Source organism: Chaetura pelagica, unplaced genomic scaffold, assembly GCF_000747805.2.
Source record: "Chaetura pelagica isolate M959 unplaced genomic scaffold, ChaPel_1.0 scaffold473, whole genome shotgun sequence".
NCBI classification, from domain to species: domain Eukaryota; kingdom Metazoa; phylum Chordata; class Aves; order Apodiformes; family Apodidae; genus Chaetura; species Chaetura pelagica.
This window is the reverse complement of record NW_009952890.1, coordinates 1,030,966-1,044,500: the sequence shown is the minus strand read 5'-3', so window position 1 is coordinate 1,044,500 and position 13,535 is coordinate 1,030,966. Positions and strand designations below refer to the sequence as shown.

The 13,535-nt window shown below is 37.6% G+C and overlaps 1 protein-coding gene across 1 annotated transcript in view; it reads right to left on the bottom strand.

Moving 5' to 3' along the window:
• Nucleotides 1–13,535, bottom strand: part of FRMD3 (FERM domain containing 3) — a 71,879-nt gene that overhangs the window by 6,165 nt on the left and 52,179 nt on the right. The window contains exons 11-13 of the mRNA XM_009995470.1: nt 12,198–12,272; nt 11,454–11,522; nt 8,876–8,997 (exon numbers count right to left, since the gene is read on the bottom strand). Of these exons, the coding sequence (XP_009993772.1) occupies nt 8,876–8,997; nt 11,454–11,522; nt 12,198–12,272 (266 nt within the window). The remainder of the gene's footprint in view (nt 1–8,875; nt 8,998–11,453; nt 11,523–12,197; nt 12,273–13,535) is intronic.

The window sequence follows — 13,535 nt, the reverse complement described above, 5'->3', positions numbered from 1 at the left end:
AGGAATGAGAAGGCAAGATGCCTCTGTTAGCATTTCAGAGAAAGGGGAGGAGCTGCTGAAGGGCTTGCAGCAACTTTCAGTGTCCCAAGGGAACACTTCAGCATCTTCACTCAGCAGTAGGGCTCTCCCAAGGAGTTATGCCCCCTGCTCTGAGGCACACAAGCTAACTCAAGTCCTTATGTTTTATACAATGATATAAAGGTTTTATGCATGCATACACCAAAAGGAATGACAACCTATGAACAGTACTGCAAAGCCAAGGTTTTTAAAAACCAAGGTAGCCCAAAAGCGTAACTCTGTTACTGGACTGGTATCATACTAAACTACCAAGATGGCTTCTATGTATTTTGAGCAAGCATTTAACCTCTGCAGTGAAAGAGTACAAAATACATGTAAATATTAATGCTTTTTCAATGTTGCTAATTTTTGAACATGGGAGGTAGGTGCATTCTGGTAGACACTATAGCTCCTCCAGAATGGTGAATTTATGAAGCAAAGGCAGCCAGGATCTGTTGCTACTCAGAGACAAATCACTGCCCAAAGCAAGTTCCCCCACATCCACTGTGCTTATTGCTTTCTGATTTTCTGACATGAAAAGTGTGACAATATTCTGGTCTTTGCCAGAACACTCTCAGTTAATTCCTCTGTAAATACTAAATTCTGAAATGAAGATTGAATACAAAGTCATAGTTCTATATAGGTGTGTGGAAACTGAAATTTGTCAACCTATATATGCAAAATATCAAAAGTAATAAGAACCTCAGAAGCCACAAAGAAACAAATATTTAAATGTATTAATTAAGGAAACAGAAGCATATAGACTGATAGACAGAGGAGCCAATCTATCTCTGGCAAATGGATCTGGTGTAACAACAAGAAGAAAACCTCCTTTGTTTTCACTGCTACCCTAAACAATACTGAATACTTTTTGTTCCTTGTGTTGCATTTGTGTTTTGTGCAGTCAAAAGAGTTCTCAGATTCCTTTACCCACCCACCCTCCTTCAGTTCTTTTATTCAGTATATTAAATTATTCAGTATCTAGAAAAATACAACCAACAAAGTTATGACCTGGCAACCAAACCCACCCAGTTGCAGTAAAATGATAAACTGTATCCACTACTGTATTCAGCTGCTACCAACCTATCAGCTAATTTAATTATTTCATTTTGTCAGAAATTATCACAGCTACAGCGTATTTCTCCCCCTCAGTTCAAGAAAAATACAAGGGCAAAATTCCCGTCACTTGTTTATTAGCAATTAACAAATAAATCCACAATTTATGTAAGATTTTACAAGTTTCATCTCATTCATTCCCCGTTTTAAACTCTGCTCTCATCAGTAACTCATCTTTATTCTCTGCTGTACTTGATGTAACATTGTCATTCACAGTACAGTTCCCTTCCAAGAGACTGCTATCAGTATAATAAACTACGAGTAGGGGAGGGGAAGGAAGGAGGGAGACAGGTTTGAATAAAATAAATGTAAATTTACCAGCCCTCCTGGCTGTGATCTTGGAGCCATGCCGTAGTAATCGAATGCACACTTCCTTGCTGCAGTGGTTAACCATTCGCAAATGAATGCTCCTCTTGGTTTGGATTTTAACAAGACATTTCACCATTTTGACTAATAGTTCTCTTCTCAAAGTCCTGTAAAGGCTCTACCCATACCAGCTTTGACCTTTTATTGAGTTCTCACTGAGTTTTAAAAGACTTACAGAAGTCACTCTCAATTAATCAAATGACAAGCTTCTAACATAGCCAATAAAAATATCCCAGTAGGGAACAGAATGAGAGGTTATTTTTAAATGTTTCCAAATGCCTCCTAACCTAGAATACAAACTTCCACAGCATCCATCTCAGTTAGCAGTTGCTAGTATAACAGCTGAACCACATACACAAGCATAAAAATATCCAAGGCATCAAAACATAGTGCAGCAAAAGAAAAGGCCAGCATTTACGGTCTGTTTTACACAGAACAAAATGACACCATGGCCAATATTTTTCTAAAGAGGTTCAATTTAGCCACTGATGTCAGTTCCCCACCATTGCTGGAAAGTATTTGTAGAAAATGTATAGATACAAAAAGAAAAATCCTATGTTGTGCTTACTAAACTTAGTCATAAGGCAAACCTGTGAGATTTAAATACTTTCATTTCAAGCTTAGAATCAAAGCTGATCTGCCTGTGTAACAACAAGAAAAGAAAACTCCTACACTTGGGAAAAATATCTTTCATTGTATATGTGCTCATGTTCCCCCTTATGGACAACTACTGGACACATTCACATTCAGCAGAAAGACATGTTGCTTCAGAGGGCTCAGCACTTCCCAATCCCCATCCAACAGAAATATGCAGGGTCCTAAAAAAGGCATGACACATATATGCTGACTGCTGACAATTCACTCCAGCTGGAAGCTGGAATGCAACCATGTGCACAGCACAGTGGGAAAGGAGCCCTTACTGGGTCCACTGAAACTACAAAGATAAACTGGAAGGTGTGTACTGGGGGAGAGGCAGGCTGACACCTCTGTTCTCTCAGCACCATAAAATTATTGATGTGCCATGTAAATATGTAGCAAAGAAGAGGGAAGGGAACAGAGTCCTGCAAATGTGTATTTTATAACAGCTGATTTTTCTTATTAAAGATATCTGCTTCAGTGGATTTTTTTGAAAGCATCTTTATGGTGACTCCTGTCCTCTGCCTGGCCCATATAATATGAATATCCCCTTCACTTCTTATCTCCATTTTGACACCACTTCAAAACTAAGATTCTATTTGCTTTTCTCATCTTTATTCTCATAACTGTGGTTGCAACCAAAAGAGGATCATTAAAATATTACTGAAAAGGGTTGAATCCTCACTGTATACACAGCTACAAAAACTGGAAAATGCCAGTTCTTACAATAACCACCACCATGTTTAATACACAAAGGAAAGCCTAATCAAAGAGACAGGTGTCACCTGAACAAGGCTGTGAATCACTTCCATCAAGACCACACTCATGGCAATGAGTAAAGATGTATCATTTATGTTTCATGTGACCATGCTCATGCAAAAGAGGAATGATGACAGTATGAAGTATGACTGAGATTTCAAGTCCCTGACCACAAACCATGTATACAAAACTAAGAGAGATTTATGTTGAAATCTTGCAGCTGAATCAGCAAATCCCTATCTCCACTACTAACTCTCAGCTACTAAGAAACAGGCTTTATCTCCTAAAAGAAAAACAACCTTGCATGACCTGACACTGGCAGCAAGTCCTGCGAAACGGTCAGATGTTTTTCCACAAAGGTTTTCCAGACAACGAGCCTGCTTCTCTCCTGCAGAGCTGCCTGGGACTCTCTGTGTGCAGAAGAACAAGTGCAAGACGCTGGGGTCCGTTCTCAGAAACTATATGGGTTTGCAGCTCTTGACACTCTCCTCCTACTTAAATTGCTACTCTAGATATTACACAGCTGAAAGGCTAATGACTGGTGGGAACTGTGGCAGACAGACCCTTCACATTCATTAAAGAAGAGGGAGAAAATAGGTGATGGTTATTAAATCTCTCTTAAATTCAGAAAGTATTATTTACAAAAGCAGAAACAATCCGCTCCCAAAACCAGAAAACTAAAACTAGTAACACAGTCTACAAAATTAGTATCTTTCCACAGGAAACTTCTATTCAAGCATAACAGTTTTAATCTATCTGTGGAAAGGAAGTATATCACCTGTCATCGGAATTCAGATGTACCTTATTGTTATGATGGGGACAATGTTGTTGTCCTGTTTGTAACAGTAGTGAGCTTATTTTATAGACATGGCAGGGTAAACACCTGGAATTTGGAGAGTTTGCAAATAAGTTACAAAAAAAGCTGTCAGAGCTAACTGCTGCTAGCATTAGCTAATATTACCTTAACGCAAAAGGTTTGTTTGTGCAAGTTGTTTTCATATCTTGTAGGATTCAATTATGTTCTTAGATGAGTGTAAATTCAACTTAGTTTATTGAACACAGAGATGGTGATGCACACAGTCATATCAAGATCTTCTGAGGCCACAACACTCTTTGGGAGGCTCCCAGAAAATTGCAAGGCAAAGTGCACAGTAGTGGGAAAAACTTAAGATGACCAGACTTTATTCCATAAATCAGAGAACAATCTCAACACAAAAAACCTACCAAAAAAACAAGTATAAAATTCTGTTACATATAACCTGACTTCAGGATGTTCACTTTGTCCTCTACTAAATTTAATGGAATTATTATAAGAAATTAACTATCTTTGTAGACCATAGACAGCTAAACATAAACATTTTTTATTTAGAAAAACCACTAAGATATCTAATTAAGTATATATAACAATTTTTATTACCACAAACACACATACATCAGGTACAATCAGGTAACAGGAGTACTGCTTCTGTCAATTTCTCTCTATCTGATGTATCAAGATAAACTGTATTCTGCATACAGCAGGTATGATTTTAATAATATTAACACTGACAAGCTATGTATTAGTTCTGCCCAGAGAAACAGTCAGCACCAAAATAGTATTTTTTTCCAAATAAAAATTAAATTAAACAACGAGTTGTGCCCCGGAAAAATAAGTGGTGCACTGGATTACCTGTTAGTGTGTTCTGGCTCTACAAACATAACTAGGGAACAGTCACTTCACATTATTTCATCTTATGCTAGCATATTTTTAATATTTATTCACATTGTTATTCATAAGTGGCCAGTTTTTCATTTGTTGTTGCCTAAGCTGCACCCACAAAAGATCCATGTGCCTCTGCTCTACAACAAAAGCTTACATAAAGGAGAACACACACACACAGACAAGCAACTAGATTGGTAGTAGCTGGTGTTTGATCATTCCCATACATGTTTGTAAGATGCAGCAAAGACTTCACACTACAAAATAAAGATATAATTATTGACAATCAAATTGTCATTAATACAGTATTTCTTATACTTGAATGACACACAAAAATAAGTTTTCTGAAGGGTACCAATCTCTGCACACAACACAGACATACAATTTCGTAAGAAAAAAATTCTTAAAATACCAGTGAGGACATCTAAAAAGTATGTCACTCACAGGAAGGAAAAACTGAGAAACATGAATTCTAAACAGGAGGAATTTACAACGAGTTTGTGCCATCAACTCTCTCTCTTCTCTAATACAGTACAAAGTACATTAATCAAAAGAATGACTGAATCATGCTACTTTCATTTTGGTTGCTTCAAAGGTAAAAGTCAATGTCACCACAAAAAAAAACACAACTATGTATGAAACCTTGGTAGACAAGTATCAACCAACTTAAAATAAGCTTTCATCATTCTGTCAAAACCACATTAATATCTTCAGATATTAATGACTCAGAGGTGTAGTTTGTTTGGTTTTTTTCTCTTTTTAAATGGGACTACTGATAGCACCTGGTGCTGAGAAATCCAAAGACAAAGATCTACCACCTGAAAAATAATTGGTAAGTGATCAGGACAAACAACAATACATCTCACCAAATCAATTCCCATAGCAATACCAAAAGAAATATAACATGTTCAGCTCTATATGAACCAAGGACCATGGAAGGGACCTAAAAGGACCATTCAGAAAGACCTAATTTGCCCACCTGTGACAAAAATGAATTTTAAATCATACTTGGGGATACAATTAGAACTTTTGCAGCTGGGTGCCTTTTGAAGAATGTCTTTTAAGCTCAAAGGACTGGAATTCCCAGTCTATGCATATCTAACACTCATAAATATAAAATCTAATTCCATGTTGTAACCTTCTATGCACAATGGTAATTTTATGATTGTATCTTTACACTACCATTCTTCTTCCCTCTTCCTGAGACAGAAAGGACATTGGTATAAAACAAGAGCCAGTAATAAGGAGTGCAAAAGCTTGAAGAATCTTAAACAGTAACAACACAGCACTTGGAGATGACCTGCAAAACCTGAAGCTTTAGGACTCAAGATTAGTTTATTAATTTGTAAAAAAATATATATTGGCTTGTGACCAATCTCTTTGGCTAGTCACTTACACAATTGGAATTTAACAAAGGAATAAAAGCACATTTAAATAAGAATGCCAATTCAAATCTTGGTTCGTAAATTAGTAATTGGACAGCTCAATATGGCCTCTAAGTGGAGACTAAAGAACAGCCTCTTGAAGCATGATACACCAACAGACAAATTCAGGATATTTTTGTCTACATTCTAATTGGGAAAAAAAAAAAAAAAAAGCCAGTATTTGTTTTCAAACCCTTTTGTGTAAGGTGTCAACTGCTAAAATAACAGCTGACTATCATGGGTATTCAGTATCTTTCTTCCAACAAACAGCGGTCATTTATGATCAGTAATCAGTATAACCTTTCTTACATGTCTGTAAAACCACGGGAAAATTTGGGCTTTTTTTGGAGGTAGCTTCACTTCAGTATGATAGCCAAAGCGGATTTGTAAAATGAAATTTCATATAGCTTTAGTTGGTTTTCAGTATTTGGTTGCATCATGTTTACTTTTCATCTAAAAGGATTATCCACAGGACAGTAAGGCAGGCTGAAGCTGCTCAAAATTCCCCACAGTGTCTGCTGTAGCTTTCTTAAATGGTTTTGTCCCCTAGCAACTATCAAGTGATTGGCACCGTATCTTCCCTCTCACCCAGCAGTTTCTGCTAGTTCAGTTTCATCCCACCCAGCCTCAGCCAACTCAGAATGAATCTCTCCAGAAGTTTCAGGAAGCAGATGTATTTACTCAAGACAACAAGGCTATCATATTTTTTGGCCACGTGTTTTGCTCATAGTATATAAAGCCAATTCCAAACTAAGCACAAGTAAGTTGTGCTCAGCCAAAAGACAAAGTTGTGCACTCTCCTGAGTCTGCCCAAGATATGCGCTGCTGACAGCACCATTATAGCCTGGCTCTGCTAACAAATTGCTTGGACCCATCTACACAACACCATGTGAAGGTTTCGGACAACAGCAGCATATGTATATAGTAGCACCTTGTAAAAATACAAGCATGGGTCCTGGAAACTGCATTAGCCAACCCATTGCATTCTCAACAGCATCTGCAGGCCCTTTGGAAAGCATACCAGGGTGTCCACTCCTTCCTCAGGCCTGAATGTATTGAGAAATGCCAAGGCTGTTTCACATGTGTAGCACCCTTAATAGCAGTTTTGCAATAGAGCCGAGTCAGTCCCAGGTCTAGCTGCCTCCCCTCTCCCCACCTCCTGCTCCTGCTCTTGCCCTCACCCTCACACTGGACCTTGCCCAGCGCTCTCTTAGGAGGCACTCAGAGGCTGAGCCAGTCTGTAGTGGAGCACTGCACTGTTAGGGAGTTGTTGGTTCAATTTATTTATTGATTGATGTTATTTTTTGTTTGGATTTGTGTTTTGTTGGGTTTTTTTTTAAACTCCTTCTCCCAGTTCACTCTGTGGTGATTAATGCTGGTGTACGGGAGAAGATGGGATTCCACAGGAGTGGATTGAGTGGATATAGGGAAGAGAGCCAGTGTCAGCATCAGAAAGCTGTGAGATCAGTTCAAGTTGTAATTTGGTAAGATAGCCAATTTCACTGCAGAAAAAAACTGTAGAAGACCTAAATACTGTTAACTTAGCAGCTGGTAGTATTTAACTGTGCAAAACATATTCTAGAAGGCCATCAGCAAATATTTCTATTAAATTGTTGTAGTAACAATAGTCTGACTAAAAGGAAATGTGACTTAAAATTCTGTACATTTCAAACAGTACTCATCAAGTCAGCAGTTTCCAAAAATGAGTTTCATTGCTTGGAGTTGTAAGTGTGGCACAGCAGTCTAACAATCAGCAAGCTGTTGTTACTCTGCAGTGGTGACAACTGCCTAGCAGGAACACAGTGGTTGGTACTTGGCTGCCAGAAAGTGCATCATCAGATAAAGGTATTTCACAGCAGATGTAAAAACTAATTGTTAAAATTAACTACACATTGTGCAGCTACTACCACTCATGATATTAAGCTAAGTATACAAATAATCTAATTTGTCCTGTTCTTACTACATTCAGCATTGAAACTCTAACGAATGAACAGAGCATGTTCATATCACTCCTATAAAATGATGTTAGGACACACCCCCGTGAAAAGGAACACGTTTGCACAGTTGTTTTGTTTCCCATTAATTAACACAGGAACAGCAGAAGTCGTATTTCCTAACTTCTGAAACAGCTAGATCACTACATCTGAAGTAAGAACTATTGTTAGATTTTGTTTGGTTGGCTTCCTTTTTTACTAGAAAGAATGCAGTTATCCTCATTTAAACTGGCTAAGATGCTCACACCATTCCTTGTAATGGCTGCATCTCAAAAAGATAACTGTTGAATGTGATTTTTGAAAACACCAAGAAATAAACATATACATGGAAAACCTTGTTCTATAAAATACATTCAAATGGATCTTCCAATAACAACTCCTTTTGTTAATGGGATTAAATTAGCAGAGTTTTTCCTAACATTAGTATAGAAAGATACAAATTTAGAAATCAAGGAAAGCAAGAAAAAGCAATAAACTGCCAGTTTTCACTCCTGAGTAACTGCAGTTACTACTTAGTAAACTGCTTCTATGTTTAATTATTTATTTCCTGTTGAGTTCCTTTCACCTAACAATCTAAAAAAAGATTTTTTAAATAGAAAGCTTAACAGCAGTAACTTTTCTTACAATGTATCTCACATGAGGCTTGCACACAGTTCCCTGACCTAGTGATAAATTCCCATTACAATGTGCAGAGCCTTAGCGATGCACTCCTATTGGAAATGATTAGATTTTTTCTATATCCCTGAGTCAGGAACACACCTTTTTTGGCATATCTTTATAGTAAATATTAGTAGCATTTGGCAGGAATTGTGCAAGTAACTCACCCTCATCTAAAAATACCTCTTCCTCCTCGCAGGGAGAAGGAAGAAGAGGCTGCAGGGGTTCCATGTTGATTATGAGTTGCTTGCTCAATGAGGGAGAGCTCCGACTCTGGGTAATGATGGTTCTAAAAGAATGGGAAAAACAGAGTCAGATTATTCACAAGGAAAAAAACTGCAGTCCAATATGTCTCATCTCAGAATTGTTTTGCATAAATTACAATAGGCCTTGAGCCATCATAGCAAGTTCTGCACACCAAACACTGCTTTCAGCCATGCTATTTTGTACCCTCAGCAGATACAAACCTTTCGACATCTGAATTGTAAGAGAAGGTTTTGTGCTGGTTTACTTCCCTTTACACAGCCTGACTCCTTCTTGTCTCAGATAGGATTTCAGTGATGCACCTCTCCACACTGACAGCAGACAGGAGTATTTGTCTTCAAGGAAAGGGAAGGCAGAGCAGATACAAATAATTTTCCTGATGTTGTTCCACTGCCACCAGGAGTGAGTAGAAGATCTGATATGGTTTGAGCATTGCAGACTAAAGGCTAAAGCAGGCACAACCATATTTCTTCAGTTAAAAAATACACAGTGCGCTCATTCTCACGAACCCCAGACACTGCCTCTACACCATGCCTCCAGGTGGTCAGGCTGGTTTTCTTTCTTGTCTTAGCTGTTAAGAAACTTCCCTGGAGGCAGGTGTTGAACATTCTCAGAAAAGTTTAAGGGATGCTGTTGACTCACTCATTGTGTATTCATCAGAAGAATTTGCCACCGCACTAATGCTGCATGACTGCACACTCCAATAGATTTTCAGTCTGTAGTGCTTTAAGTGTAGTATCCAAACACGAAGATACTGAACAGTAATCTCCTCATAACTGCATGCTTCTTTCTCAATTCAGCTATGGTACCACTGGATTGACTTTGAGAGAGGGGACACCGGGAGAGAAAACTTCATACATATAGAAAGATATCTATATTAACCTTCAAGCATATAATTTCTTCCAAATGTTTCACATCTGAAAAACTAACATTTTCTGTCTTCAGATCCTCTTTCCCAGAGTAACTTGTTTCTGAAGCTTAGGGTTTTTTGACCTGAATATTTTCTGTTTTTTGACTACTTGTGCTATTTGAAGGACATGCTATCTACTGGTGTTTCTCATTCCAAAACCTGCATTATAAAAACACTTGAAATAATTAGACTTTTTCTTAAGTCTTTGCAGCAAAGCAAACTTGGTGCTACCATAAAAATGAAAAGGCACACATTTAAATAACGCTAATCACAAAAAAATACATACATTACTATTTCTTAGTGTGAAATCCAAATTACATTGCTCTATATTTCCCCTCTGATCTGTTTGTTTATGTACACTAAAGAGTTTTAAACAATATGTTTAAAATACTTTAAATACTGGAAGCAAAGCAAAGAAAAATACAAGATAAAAAACAATTTAACCTGAAAAATCTTTTATTAACCTATGGAAGAAAGAAACCCTAGGGAAATTGGTAATAAGCTATTTCCTTATGCGAGTAAATATTTTCATTTAAAATGCATTTGTGTGCCCAGCTAATCCACCTTTCCTTAATGATGGACCTATATTCTGCCTTCTGTCCTCTCAATTAACACATTCCAGACCATTAATTACTCAATTTTTAAATGCAATCTGCAAAAGCCATGTTCACAAGCATCCCTGCATGACTTTACTATTACATAGTAGGGCTGGGCAACATATGTATATGTATTTGCTGCAAATATATTCCTACTCTTTAGCAAAGACAGTGCACTTTTCTCTTAAATATAAATGGAATAGCCATATTCAATTAAAAATAAAACACACACTCCTTACCCTTGGAAAAAAAAAAAAAAAAATCACAGAAAAATTAGGGATATGGCTGTAAAATGACCAGAAAGTTACATAACCTTTTAAAAAAAGTTTTAAAATAGCATTTTCCTGCTGGCCTCTTTCTTCTGTTTTGAAGAACTTTAATCAGGTTCTTATAAATTTTCACTGTAACTACAATGAGTGATAAGGAGAAGAAAGTATTAGATTGCCTGCAAAATCCAGCTGCACATTTCTAACAAGCCAAATCTTTTTTTCTCTGAAAAAAAAAGATTCTCTGGTATTTCTTCTCTTTACTGAATGAAATTCTTGCTTTAGCATCTGACTGTGTTATGGAAAAATTATCAACTGTATCTTTAAACATACCCATATACATCCACAAAACAGAATCTTTCAAAACCAGCCAAGAACTAGGAATGAAATGAGAATGTATGTTTCTGTCAGGAACGTGTAATAACGGTCTATGTCATAACACAGAAAATAATAAAAAATACTTATCTGACTGATTGGTTAAACCCAGGTTCAAAGCTGCACCAAATAAGTGTCCTTGTGTACGAGACAATACACTACTGTCAGAATTTTGTAACACTGACAACAAGAAGTTCCCAAGGCTTGCATGCCTCACTGTAGAAGCTCAGAATTACAGCCATCCTATCTTCCAGTAAAGGAAAAGAGAATTTCTCTGTAGAGAACAATAATCCTCCTTAGTCCTTAAAATTTAATATTGAACATCAAGACATACCTGTGAACTTCTGGAGGTTCCCTCTGGATTTTAGAGCTTGCCTCCACAACTTCTTTGGCTACTTTCCCACTGCATTAAAACATGAAATTAAGCACATGCTAAGAGGAACTCATTACATGACAAGGATTGTTCATACATGAACAGTAAGTTACACCCAAATGAAAAAAACAAAAAGTAAAACAATAAAATCCCATGTAGTGCACATATAATGTCCCAGATGACATTGTGTGCAGAGATGCTGAAGAAAAAGCAACCTATTGCAGTAGAACGCTAGGAGTGGGACTGAATGGTCCCACTAAGGCATCCCTGGTCTACAGTTGCCCAGTTACAGGACGCATATGACCTCTACACTAGCGACTCATCCTTGTTTTCACAAAAGCTGCTCCACAAGTAGAACCCTGGATGCATTCCTGAGCAATCTGCCCTAGATTTGGTTCTGCTCTGAAAGGGGGGTTGGACTCAATGATCTTCAGAGGTCCCTTCCAACCTCTAACATTCTGCGATTCTGTGGTTCTGTAAACCCCGTCCTGGTGAAACTGCTCTTTGGCAGAAGTCTGCACAAATCCTCTAGCTTATGTTATAAGTGATGCTAAAGAGATAACAGAACATCTTTTTAATCCTGACCTGGATTAGCGTGAACAGGCCCTCCAGAAGGAAAAGCCCTCAATTTGCCTTGGGTAATTACTGAAATTCCATCTTAATTTCTGAAATGGTTTATCATGAGGAAAAACAACGAACACCCACCTGTATCGAAATCTACTGCCTTTAAAAAATATCTTGCTGCTGGACATGGTCTTGATCTGACTGGATTTTGCATACCTTGAAGAAAAAGAACATGGGCTGTCACATTTTTAGCACAGAAGGAACTGGACAAGCAAAAATTAGTAAGGCCAACTAGAACTTTCTTATTTTTATACCACAAAGTAATAATCAGTAATAAGACTTTCCAACTTTTTTAAGACTTTTATACAAATTAGAATATAAAGTGTGCATAAAACAGAAGAAGTGGGAACACCTGTTTCCAAAAGTAGTTGAATTTCCAATGCCTCTATACAGTCAACTTTTTAGCAGCCTACCTCATATCCTACTACTTCTCTTTAATTACACAGTACACAGCAACCCTCTATCACTGTCTTATCACAGAGATCATGGACAAGCACCTCACACACGCCATCTCCTTGATGTTCTCTGCCTTCACAACAGCAAATCAATTTCATATTGAGCCTCTCATTTCCAGAGCCTAGTAGACAATCTGTTGTGATTCATATCTATTTGCAAGTAATCACAACAGTCAACCGAGAGCTTCAAATGAGACAGGACTAAAGCTCTGGGTTTTTTTTAAAACATACCAAGAGATCTGATCCTATCTATAAGTACACATCTCAAGCTCTTCTAACCAGAGGAGAGGACCACATCTAACTAAGCCAAAATGTTGTTATCATCATCTTTGCTTACACAACATGGCTATGTCTGTTCTAATCTAATTAGAATACTTTATTGGTATCATACAGACCATGAACAAACAGGATTTATCTAATGCTGTTATGTAACTAACAGTCTATACTGTACAGCTCAGTTTCTCTGAAATGTAAGAAAATGTTTTCTGTTTCAAAGCTAGTGTACTGAACCTCTATTTTCACAGACCCTTTGGATTTAATTTCATGTTTGAAGGATTGTTGTTATTCTTCTGCACTCAGCATATCAATCATTGCTATTTTCCAATCTATTAGCCAGGTTCCTCTCCATTGAATGTCACTACCAATCTTCATTTTACTAAAGTAGTCCTCTTAAAAGACCCACTGAAATTTAAACAGGCAAGCAGAACTTTAAGCAATCCTGCTAAAGAAATAACCCCACAGTAGTGCTCTGAAGACATTTGGAAAGCAGAAAAAAAAATTACAGATGCAGCCTTGCAGACACCAAGGTCAGAGAAGAAAGATAGGAAGGAGGTGCTCCAAGTGCCAGAGCAGAGACTACACTGCAGCCTGTGGAGAAGACCATGGTGGATCAGGCTGCCCCTCTGCAGCCCATGGAGTTCAACAGTGGAAGAGATACTCATACTGCAGACCATGGAAAGCCCAC